The 12,774-nt window shown below is 42.1% G+C and overlaps 1 protein-coding gene across 2 annotated transcripts in view; it reads left to right on the top strand.

The window, feature by feature from the left end:
- Positions 1-2,772: 2,772 nt before the first annotated feature.
- esrrga (estrogen-related receptor gamma a) overlaps positions 2,773-12,774 on the top strand; it is an 89,040-nt gene continuing 79,038 nt past the window's right edge. For both annotated transcript variants that reach the window (XM_078085097.1, XM_040165393.2), the window contains exon 1: positions 2,773-2,900. In XM_078085097.1, coding sequence (XP_077941223.1) covers positions 2,875-2,900 — 26 coding nt within the window. In that variant the 5' untranslated portion in view covers positions 2,773-2,874. The remainder of the gene's footprint in view (positions 2,901-12,774) is intronic.

Here is a 12,774-nt window from a genome sequence, read left to right as displayed (position 1 = left end):
GGTGAGACGGAGTGAGAGCGGGGGGGGCGGGAGAAGAGATGCTGCAGGGTTATCAGTGATTAACAGTTTCACCCTATAGAACGTTGGGTTGGACTTCAAAGAAAGAGCTGCTTTTTGTTTCAGGGCCTGGAGTGTAACCCTGTTAGGGATGTTGTGTTTACACGCACGCATTCCAAGTTTTACAGTGTAAGAAGGAGGAAACACGGCGGGGACGATGGGGAAAGCTTGAAACAAAATGGGTGAGAGTCAAGAGAATCCGTCTCTTTCCCAACGCCAGCTGGGTTTGACTCCGCCCCCTCCCCCTCCTCCCGCGGCCCTCTAAGGATAAGCGCTATGACTATATGCTCATTTAATCAAAATTATGGATCACTTTGTTCAGTGCTACCGTCACCTTGAAACAGAGACATTGGATTATGGTGTTCAGTGATTTTTGTTAAGACACCTGTGTATTTAAAAGTTCTCTCAGCGCAACCTCTGTCTCTCTCACACACACACACACGCCTCAAAACGTTCTCCCCGTACACACATACATACACGCACAGCAGTAAAATGCTCCGTCAAAGTACAAAAGTGGAGCGAGAGAGGGTGATGGGAAGGGAGCGGTCTGAGATCTGAGAGGAGACGAGAACAATGGCTTTAAGTCTTGACAAACACTTAGCAGAAGCCTTTAGACGAACACTTTGCAGTAGACATGTCTGCCTGCATACCAATGGCAAACACTGTCACCGCCCATCTAACTCACAGCCTTTTGATGTTGTATTCACAGAGATAGAGTGATGGGAAGTGAAGGAGAGGATGGCTGTAGAGTGTGCAGTGAGAGGGAGAACACGGAGAAATGAGAAAAGGTGAGAAGGAATGAATGAAGTCCGCCGTGTGAGAGAAAGCAAAACGACTTTTACATTTCTTCAGTAAACTGCAGAATTGCTGTTTATTTTCTCTTCTTCGTTCTACTGACTATTCTCTTCTGTGTATATTCTCTCTTTCTCTGTTTTTCAACAATATCTGGATCACAACAGTAAGAATAAGTGAAGGAGAATAACACAAGGGCTAGGTGTGTGTGCGTGTGCGCACGAGAGGGGGGGTGATGCAGTGCATGTCCCATACCCTGAAACATTTTGTGTCCATTTTGATGCTAAAATGCTTTGATGCTTTATTTTTATCTTTATGTCACTTTCATTAGATCTGATTTGGTGTTTTGTTGCATTTCCTTATTACCAATAAAAACACGTGTTCTTACAGTGTCATTGCTCTGGCAAACACCTTGTTTTAAGATGTTTGAATGGTTTATCTACATCAGGGGGGCCCACACTTTTACGGCTCGCAAGCTACTTTTCAACTAACCAGGTCATGGCGATGCCGGCTGACGGGGGGGGGGTCAACCGGTAAATAGTCATAAGGAGTCGATATGAAGAAAACAACAAGCGCATATTCTTGGTCATTACCTTACGGGAGTCAGCCTGGGTTGCTTTGAAGGAAATAAAATCCATCTGTTAGTAAGCAAGAATTGCTAAACCCCATTAGTTTCGGTCATCTCCCGCGGTAGACCGCGCATGTGTGACGTGACGTCGTTTTTTTATCGATGGCACGCGATCGACTGGTACTGCCTTTGAGATCGACTGGTCGATCGCGATCGACGCATTGAGCACCCCTGATTTACACAGTTGCAACTTTGTTATGTACATGTAGCAGAACCTAATACAGAAACAGACCTGCATTGACCACAGGGTTTGAATGTTTTGGTTGTAGTTAAAACCTCTAAAGGAGTCATTTAAACTGTAATTTTGGAGGATGCAGTTTGTTGTTCTTTTTTTGCATTGCCTAACCAGAGATATGTTTGTACTCTTAAGCCTACCCACTCTATTCTCTTCTATATGTGTTGGAAAACTACAAATTTCCTTTTACAGTTGGGTTACGTACATGAATGGAGTTTGATGTTTTCACACAGTGACATAAAAACATCACATGTGCAAACATGTATGAATACATGCATGTATTTTCTTTCCACATCTCTTATCTGCCAAAGTGCACGAGCACTTCCAGGCACGAACAGACACACACAGACGCATGCCCTCACAAACAGCCACACGCAGCCCCCCTCTGCAAGTTAATAAGTGTGTTAGGATGCAGGGAGAAATTAATAATTATCAGACTAATGGGCACCAGGCTGAGTTCTGCTTCATTAAGCTCTAACTGTTTGTGTGTGTGTGCATGTTTGTGTATCAGGGGCTGGAGGGGGGGGACCTCTGAGTAATACACAAAGATAGGTGAACATAAATTCGCATACACCCATACACGGGGGGATTTGTTGGCCAACCCAATCACATATAATTTCATGCAAACATACATTGAAATACTTTAACTTTAAAACTATAATTGTTGGGGCAGAAATCGTATATCTGTGGAAAAGGAAGTAATTGGCTTTGACGAAGCATGTAACATGTTCCATTGACTACAGAGGTGTTTGCACTCTTTGTTTTTATAATACTGAAGACTTGTACTCGCAAACATTTTCTAATTTGAATATTCCATTCTCATGTGCCTTTTTTTAATTTTAAAAGGAGGAACCTCAAAAGTTATATATTTTAGACCTCTATTAAGCAATGCGGAACGTCGATTAAGTCTACCACTCAATGTGTGTGATTACTGTGCAGACGTAGTCGCACTGTGTTGAGCGGTGATGCAGTTTGCCTCCACTCTATCCCTTGCAGGGTTGTCCTGGCTGCACTATGATAAGTAAAACCAGCGTTGACGTTAATCTGTCTCCCTCCCACTAGGAAAGACCGATAAGGGGGAGAGAGAGAGGCAGAGGGAGGGTGAGACAATGGAGGAGGCCAAAGAGAGAAAAGTTCCATCCTTGTAACTATTTGGATTAAGATGGAACCCGAACAATTGGATTTACGGTGAGCAAAACAGAATCTACTGTAATACGTATTTTGAAAATATTCTGTGGCATTTTGGATTTGTTGGACGGTTAAGAGAGAGGAAGTTTATGATAAGAAACAAGGGTCTCTGGTCAAATGCAAATTAGGCAATTAGAATTACATGGAGTACTTCTTAGGCCTTCGGGCCACCAGAGTGCCTCTTTGGCAAATATTCAAAAGCATTCTGTGCAGAATGGAAGTGAGCATAGCTTTCAACATTAGGAATGCACAAAGTAAGGAAAGTCTCTGGATCAATGATCTGTTGTAAATAGAAAAACACAAGTTTACAGGGGCCTTAAAACGAGTCTGTAACATATGTTCCCTTTCTTTCGCTGCTTATTATTGTGATTTTTATTTTGCATACACAGAATTTAGCACTGAATTTGAGTGAATGTTATTCTCATCAACCGTCTTGCTAGTGTTCAATGATGCTACTTAATGTGACCTAAGATAAGAAGCATGCCAGCTGACATCTTCATAGTTATCTATTGACCATTTAACCCTGACCAATAAATGCAATTTATTAGTTAAACAGTTCTACTATTTTAAAAAGAGGCTGTGCAAAGCTCAGAGGACCGGCCTAAGTAGAAAAACTGGTCAACCTTTATGGTCAGCCCACCTGAAGTGAGCTTGAGCCACACAACTGAAAGACTTGCAACTGAAGAATACTTGCTAGGGAAGTGGCTGCATTTGCCAACGGCGATGAAGTCTCCCGCCTCTCAGGGGAAGTGGGGACGGGTTCACTGGATTCGTTCACCGAGCTGACAAAATTTTTTAGATTCAACATGTATGTGCATCGGGTTATTGTTTCAAGTTTTTAACCGCAGCACTCCTGCATGAGTCTTTCTTGAGTCTTGTCAGGTTGAAGTTGAGATTTAAGTTATGGAAGTTATATGTAGATTAAACTCACTGTATCAACAGTATGGGTCACAGCATATGGCTCTTTGTTTTATTATTTTTGGTAATTGTGGACATGTGTGTTTCACTATAAATAGCGCTGATGGTAACTTAAGCAGGGGCTCGGGCTCAGTGTTTTTTCCCATTGATTAGCTGCTGGGTAATGCACAATCATCCCCACCACTCGTTCATACACACACAAACACACAAACAAACTACTGCACTGCACTAATGAGAGCTGGGTTAAGACCCCCTAGGAATGAACAACCGCCACTTTAACCCTTGGAGAGAAAGAGAAGAGATGTAAGCGAGTGAAAAGGGAATCTTTGAGGGAGTGACATGTGGTGGAATAAATCACATGTAGAGAAAAATAAAAAAGATAGGAACAAAAGGAAGGAAGGAAGGACAAAGCAACATGAAACAGGTAAGGGAAACAAAATTAAGGACTAAATGCAGTCCTGCCTTAATGTCTTTGTGAATTTGTGTGTGTGTGTGTGTGTGTGGTTAAGATGCCTCTGAGGGGTGTCATCTTACTGCCAATGTGTGTATCCTTGTGTCTGGATGTATGTGTGTGCTAGAATTACCCAGAATGCTTTAGCGATTGACTGGCTGGCTAATGGTGGTTTCTGTTTTCCTCTGATGATCATTGACTGGGCCTCCTCATCAATACCTGTTTTTACAGCTATTTTTGAGCTGTGTGTTTCTCGTTGTGTGTGTGTGTGTGAGATGTGTGTGTGTGTTTTTTTGTGTCAATTATAAAATAAATTTTCCTCATATAGCCTGAATATTTAATATAATATTTAAAACACTGCCTTCCTCTGCCTTTTGAGTGATTTGCCACAGCTTGTCCTGTTTTGAAGTTTGACATTTGAAGTAATACAGTGAAATTCATGAAATGTCAATGTTACAATGTGTGAAACTACAGACAAATTAGAATCAGCGAGAGGGCAATGCTGGTAATGAGGTTGAAGTTCAGGTACGACTCTTTCTATTACAGCTGTAACTTCTTGCCCCCACTCCTCTCCCGCTATTCATACACTTCTTTTTAATTAATTGTTTACTCATCATAATGGAGTGTTTCATTTTAGTCTCCATTTAGCTACCATACCTGTTTTTTTTCCAAACCCTCTTGCCTTTCTCCTTTCGGTTTGGGAAGGAATTTGTCTCAGAGACACTCAGCAGGACTATCACCACTCCACCCAGGAGACCACTCATCTCTCCCTTCAACTCTTACCACATATCCCGCTACCTTCTTCCACCCATCCATCCATCTATCCATCCATCGATTGCCACTATTCCTGGACTCCTGTTATCCCACTCCTGGTCCAGCTCGGGTTTCTTTTCTCTTCCCACCACTGAGCTGTGTGTGTCTGCGCGGGTGTTTGTGTGTGTGTGTGTGTGTGTGTGTGTGTGTGTGTGTGTGTGTGTGTGTGTGTGTGTGTGTGCTCACACAAACCTCGGTATTTCTCACTGTGTTTTTCAGTGTCAAATTTAATTCATTTTCAAATTAGCTCCAGAAAAAACCCCATCCATTTTCTTTTGCTGTCAACGACAGAACAAGATGAGAATTGAGTCAAATCAATAAGTGATACCTTTTAATCTACTAGTAATATGTGATTGCAGCACTTAAAATATACATAGACACACATATGAACTTTCCACCAAATTGACTCAATTCCATGCTCATTAGTAGCAACAGTACGCTTGCTGCCTGGTCACCTCTAAACGGCCTAAGTGGCTAAAGTATTGATAATCTATAAGAAATGGACAATTCTATGTGTAAAGCTGACTAAATGAATAGCCAAATTACTCTTTCACGAGGTGAGCACATTGCTCATTCACCAACCCAGTCGTTTCATACATTCATCATATTTAATAGATGCTTTTTAAGCCTTCGAGACATGAGGAATGTTGGGATGTGAGGAGAGCGAGGGACGTGGAATAGAACATCCAAAATGGGCCCTCAATCAGAACAACTGTTTAATGACTCCGCCCACTATACTCACTCAGTTGACCCCAAATTCACTAGGCGGCATCTTCTGACTCCCAGATTGTGCAATTTGGACAATGTTCGATAATTCAACAAATGCATGTAACCGCTACTGTAAATTCCGGCTGTGGGCACTAATTAAAAGTATGTTCAACTACAAGATCGTCTTCCCTCTCCTCTTCTTCTACCTCCTCTTCTTTTCTCCTCTCTGCTAAGCTGTTGTTCCTCTTTATGGGTGAACAGAAAGCCGTCCGGTAAAGAAGAGGGCGACTTTTTCTCTCTACGCGTGTGGACACTAACTGTCATTGCAAGGTTTGATGTCGCTGGGTCTAATTGTCTTTCATGTGAACACAGGAGAGAGGTAAAGGGAGAGAAAGATCGGGAGAGGACCCAGAGGGAGAAGAGAGAGAGGACAGTAGTGTGAGGATGAGGGGGGAAGAGGCGGAATTTATTGGCCTAACACGTGCAGAAACGAGAATAGATTGAGTAGTCAGGTCTGTCAGGGCAATGGCAACAGCAGCTTGCTGTAAGGGACTGTTTTTATTACTGGATTGGCGTCATTCCTCTATCCTCCTGTTATACCAGGTGGATTTGAGTAACGTTCTTCTTTAAATTTAATATTTTGATTGTCGATCAGAAAGACGGAGCTCCGATGTGAGATTTAATTTAAGCGTTTTTCATCATGAATACATTTTTCCTTTCATAAAAATGCTTAGAACAAGGAAATGCGGTGGAATTAATATCAGTTATTATATCATCCCACAATGTAGTAAAGATAGGACAAACACTACATCACTAAGCCACAGCTATATAAAAAAAAACGAACAAAAAAGGCATCAATGTTCTGTGTCATTGGAAGAAGTCCTCTGTGCCTGTATTAGCGTCCACGTCTTTGCTCGAGCACTAGATTGAATGCACTTCCACATACCTCTATGGAAATGAAGTGACACACACACACACACATACACGTGGTGGGACAATCAGGTCATTCCAAGGTAAAAGGACTAAGATATTGTGAAATATTTATACTTTAGAGGTATTGTGTGTGTGTGTGTGTGTGTGTGTGTGTGTGTGTGTGTGTGTGTCAAGCTCATGACTCCTACAAGCAGTTCTCTTTAATTGAGGTCCTGATGCCTGAAGCAAAATGCTTGGAAGAAAGATCTAAACCTGCACAGTGGTGGGTACACAAATACACGCACAGTGTGTTAACCTTAAAAACAACAAACGTGAAAGTTGGTTTTCAGGTATTCAGCACAGGCTAATTATTAATGTGTTCATTATCAATTCACAATTCATTTCACATTGGTGAGGATATTAGTCACTAGTTATATGTGAAACAAACACCTACACTGACTCAAAATTCACCCAAGAAAAAGTTGTATTAGTTTGGATGTTAAAAGTTTTCGCTCCTTCAAAGGGAAGTGTTCTTCTCTAGCACAATATTAATGTAACATAATGGGCAGTCGATCACAGGGTTCATATCACATTAACAACAGCGACAGTTTACGACATGCTTTACGTAAAACTCACTGTCAAGTTTATTGCTGTGAAACATAGAAATCCCCCTCTTTAAATTCCAATCATGCCACGAGTGAAGTCTTATTCTCATGCCAAACGAGGCCCAAGTAGAAGCACTGCTTGTTTTAGTGAATTTGGCACGGCTATATATATATATGACACGACTTGACATTTCTGTTGGATCTCTGCTGTAATTTGTACAGCTTTCCTCACTGTATTATTAATTGTGACTTGATTAACTGAAACTACAACAGGTCCCCGTAACTCAAGGCTCTGGAGAGGTGATTGGTTTAGGTGCTGCCAGTGCAGCCGTATTTGGCTGTCTACAAATCTCAGCAGAGGTCATAGATTGCATGAAAAAACACTAGGTATATTATCAGCTATGATATAAATTATCAGCACCTTATTGGTCTAAGGCATTCTTGTTTGTTTGTTTGCCTCTGTGTGTGTGTGTGTGTGTGTGTGTGTGTGTGTGCTTGACATTTAGTAGATAAGGCTACCTCATTAATAGCCAATGTCTCTCTGTGTTTTCTCTCTATCAGAATTCTAGATGGTAAATGTTTGACTAAAGATATTACAACACACGTTTTTACGTCAAACACAGGCCCCCGACTCCTGTGCATGTATGAGATCTGTTGATAATGGCTGCTAAAAGCTTTTAAACAAATATCTATTATTCTCTTTTAAATATATGCCCTCACTAAATGGTTTATTGAAGATAACGTTTCTGCCTGTTTGACTCTTTGACTGGTGCCACGGATAATAAGTGCATGAGGCCAAACTAAAGTAGGTGTATACCTCTTTTTGATGTGTTCTGGGGGAAATCTTTCTGGACATGTGTGTGTGTGTGCCTGTTTGCGCGTGTGTCCAAATGGAGAGGGCTTTTACTGTATGAACAAAAAGTAAAATGTACTGTAGATAGTGTATCTGAAATTCAAAGCGTTTGTGGTTTCCTGTGCTCTCTGCCCTTTAGCAGCTCTGATAACGGGCTCTCACTGCAGCCAGGTGAACGTTATCAAGATCTCTGCCTACGGCTTGCTCCTCGTCTCCCTTTCTCTCTGTCTCCCTCTCGCTCCCAAAAGCTGATGGATTAGACGAGTAAATCTGTGAAGGTATGCACAGGCACACATTACCATGTGTTCTCACTGCACGGAGCTAAATACGCCTAAAATGTATTCTTTGCATTCGGCGAAAAAGGGAACCTTAAATTTGTATTAAATTTACCATGGTGACCCAATATATCTCAAGACCTAAAGAGGTCAGAATAGGTCAAAGTTTCTGCTGCTTCTCTAGAGTCATAAACACTTCATCTGTCCTCCATCCACTTCTTTTCCTTCTCCCTGGATCCTTCTCCTCTTCCTTTCCTTTCTCCCTTCACTACAATCTTGCCATGTGACCCTTGTACCTCAGTCACCACTCTCTGTCACCTTAAGTACATTAAATCTCCCCATTTCCTTTCTCGATCTTCTCTTAACTTGTTCCAGCTTTTGTCTGAGCAATTTTCCACTCCCCAATTTTTATTCTTCCCGCTTGTATTTAGAAGTGCAGCAATAATTTGTGGGGCCAATTAAGACGTATTGTCGCGCTTTGGTCTCATCAACAAAGCGAGAGCTCAAAGTAAAGAGGCAGAGAGAGGTGTCCCCCCTGCCTCCCCTCCCTCCTCCCTCCCTGCTTTCCACCCACCCTCTAATCCCTTAAAAGCACTTAGGAGATTGCCGCTGCCCGCCTGCCTCTGCCTGCCCATCTTCCCAGTTGGTTGCCACGGCAGCTGATTGGTGGACTCGAGGCTCCTAATTGGATCATGAGGGTGTGATGCAGGCGACGGCGGCCACATTATGGGAAGCTGACTTTGTGCAGCGTAACCCTGCCAGGATGACCCCCTTCCCCGTGTAGGCAGGTTTGTGTGCGCACACGCAGACTGACCTCAATGTGACTAAGAGCCTCCGCTCATCAAGGCGGGCTGGCTGAGGCTGCGGGAGGGAATGATGAAGAGAGGAGAAAATGTAGGAGAAAAGGGGGGAAAATGTAGTAAGGAGAAAAGAAGAAGAGAAAAGGAAAAGTGTAAGAAGCGATGGGATTTTGAGGATTGAGATATTGGCACAATATTAATTAACATTAAGGGAGCTACGCTTTAGTTTTTTTTTATACAAATTTCCTCTTTTCTGACAATAGGGGGTAAGGTAGAATTGATGACATGATGCAGTGAATTAATCCCCCTGAACTTTGTGCCCGTGCTCTGTGTGTGTGTGTGTGTGTGTGTGTGTGTCTTTCACTTTGGTGCAAAGTGACTGTGTACGGTGTAAATTGATAGCGTCACTGCTCTTTGCCGCATTACGGGCAGCATGGAGCTGTACATTCAGTATCCTAACTGCACTCTGCGTCACACCATCACGCACACCTGATCCCACAGACCTGGAGGAAACACCAGCAAAGACTGTGTGGAGGCGTTAACTGTAAACCGTGTTGGCGTCACATATGCTTCCTTTGAAGTCTTAATGTTGAGTGCATTTAGAATATTTTGAGACGTTGTTCGGTAGGTCAAAGTTGTTATTACTTAACTTAGTAACTTCACCCTGTTTGGGGTAGCTTTTTATCGAGTTTAATATGGAAGTTTGTTTCTTTCCAATGTCAAGCACACTGAAGTGAGGTCACACTTAAATCGATCAAGCCCTTTAATTATGATTCAATGTTTTACGGTAACAGCTTGGTTTATTCATTTGTTTTCACTAAAAAACAAACTGCTACTCGGTTCACAGTAAATCAAATGTCATAAGGTCTCTTAAAGTGTTCTTTAATTGGACATAATCAGAAATGAGGATGATGAGGTGGAAATTTGTGGATTCAGCCCTTGTGAGATGACAACGAAAAAAATTGTTGGCACAGTTCTTTTCTTAAATGGTTTTAATAAATAATGTCTCTATTCTAGAGTTACATCTGCCAGTTATTTTAAAAGCAAACAAATTGATCAACATATTGTCATTTTACATGTCACTATTTAATATTATTCAGTTTATTTGGTTTGTGTCAAAGTGCTGCCAAGCCACCACCAGCTAGTTTTTTGCCCAATCAGACGTCCCAGTGAATCTCTCTTTGGTCCTGCGTGTGCGTGTGCTTGTGTGTGGATGATCAAGTCTGTGTGTGGATTTGTGAGTCTGTCTGACCATGTTGGGAGTCTCTTCTGCATATGTGTGAAACCATTTGTGAATGTGTGTTGGTTTCCTTGAGTGTGTGTGTGTGTGTGTGTGTGTGTAGCGTGTGTTAGTACAGCAGGGGCGTCTGATCCCGTCACCTTTTAAGAACATCATAGGGTGTGAAAAGCACTGATTGCTCTAACCGCTCTCATCGGGACTCAAACCCCCGGCTTAGTTGTGCTTCAGCGACTTTGGAGACACAAGAGAGGGAGAGAAAGAAGTGTGCGTGTGTGAGCGGGAGAGGAGGAATGGGCAACAGGGAGGAGACTGGAGGATGGGAGTGAATTTCTTTGTAAGTGATGGAGGAGGAGAGAGGAGCTCGGGGTTAGCAAAGGAAATAGTGAGCAAATCTGAAGTAAAAAGAACTGGTAAGAGAATGAGGGATGGGCGGAGCGGGAGGAGGAAGTCATGAACCTGACGTGTTTGGAAAGACGAGTCAAGATGGGATTGTCGTTACCTCTTAATTCTTGACATCTTCCGCTGCTAAATAACTTCACTAGCAGTGAAACTTAGCTCACATCCATCAGGTGCAGATCTACTTAACGCAAAACATCGCCCATGTGCTCTGTTTCCTTGATGAGAAAGTGGATGAAGGAAGCACTTTGCCGGGCAAGGCAACTGTGCACCTTGTGTTGTTCTACCTTAAAGTCAAATGCGTAGTGGATTCACACTTTTTATAATGGACTTTGTTTAATGACCGAGGTGGAGTGTCTGGTTTGAAGGGATCTTGGGGTTTGGTGAATCCCTGCAGGTTCAGGAAATGTTTTTTTGTGTTTAAACCAGCCCCCTGTTCCCCTGTTATATCCCTTTCTTGAGGCTGTGCATTACCATAATTTGTTACCCCATATTTTGTGCGATTAGGAGCATTTTGACCACCTCTCCACGGCTTTTGACACGTAACTGGTCAGTGGCTCGTGGCCAAAGGGGCTAGCGGTGCAGACAGAATTACAAGAGAGGGAGCCGGAGGATTGGTCGGACTACATTATCAGCTTTTTAGCATATAAGAGGAGGAGTATAAAAGTAACATTTGAAGTTTATCAGGTAACAGTAACCTTGTTTTTATAGTAGACATTTGAGTAAATAACTTTAAATAACAATTTCAGTTTTCTGTAGAATTCCTGTACAGACTAGTCTATATTACAGTTTAGTGCATAGAGTAGGGGTGTGTGTGTGTGTGTGTGTGTGTGTGTGTGTGTGTGTGTGTGTGTGTGTGTGTGTGAGAGAGAGAGAGAGATCAATGACATTTAGGGGTTAAACGCAGTGTTGACTGTGTAGCACAGAGGGAAGCACGAGACCTGCCGACTGATATCCACTGACATTCAACACATTAAGCACTACACACTATCTACACATGGTGAAAGTGCTGTTTAGTCTCCTCTGCCAGCTGTATAACCATACAAGCAACAAGCTTTTACCCTTACTGGAATTTATTTTTGACCTTCACAAGAACATCATGCAGTGGAAGGAACAAGAGAAATACATATTCTTTTTTAAATGCAGAGGACAAATCAGACACCACATAGCATTTTGAAATGTTGTTGTAATGAAGATTCATGAAATGATCTGGTGACCGATTAAAATGACATTTACTATTTATTATGTTTGTATTATTGATGCTTCTAACAATATATTTAGTTGAATGCTCATAAAGGAAAGGGTTTGTAAATCCCTGGAAAACTTGCAGACTATGCAAAAGGTAAATAGAGGTTTCCAATTTCAACTTTTTATATTTTAGGCCTGTCAGATCAACAAACAATTTGTTGAAAACAGTTGAAAATATGAAAGGGGCAATGACATTGAGAGGATTAGCAGACTAGCTTTGTCTCTCACTATCTCCCTCACACACACACACACTTTAAGACATCATACACACATACAGCGTGGCCAAGTAGATTGATATGGGGCAATGGGGTCAGATATCCAGGAGTAACCAGAGACCTGACCCCCTGTAGTTCTGGCTCACACATACACACAGACAACTTAACACAAACACATATGTGCTCGATAGAACTGTAAATAATACTCCTAAAACCTGTTGTCATTGATAGATGATGAGATACTTCTAATAACCAGAATAATAAAGGAAACAACATTTGGGGTTGTAGTTGGCCCCAAGAAAAACAAACACAAATACACACACGCACGCGCACACACACTCATACATCAGGGTGGGGGTCAGGTGTGGGGTTAGGCTGAGAGGGTCTCTAATAGGTTCCCCTGACACATGAGGCGTCAACACTGGAGACAGAGATGTCCT

Source organism: Gasterosteus aculeatus, chromosome 12 (assembly GCF_964276395.1).
Source record: "Gasterosteus aculeatus chromosome 12, fGasAcu3.hap1.1, whole genome shotgun sequence".
Lineage (NCBI taxonomy): Eukaryota > Metazoa > Chordata > Actinopteri > Perciformes > Gasterosteidae > Gasterosteus > Gasterosteus aculeatus.
Note: the sequence above shows the minus strand (reverse complement) of the source record. Positions and strands in the feature narration are given on the sequence as shown.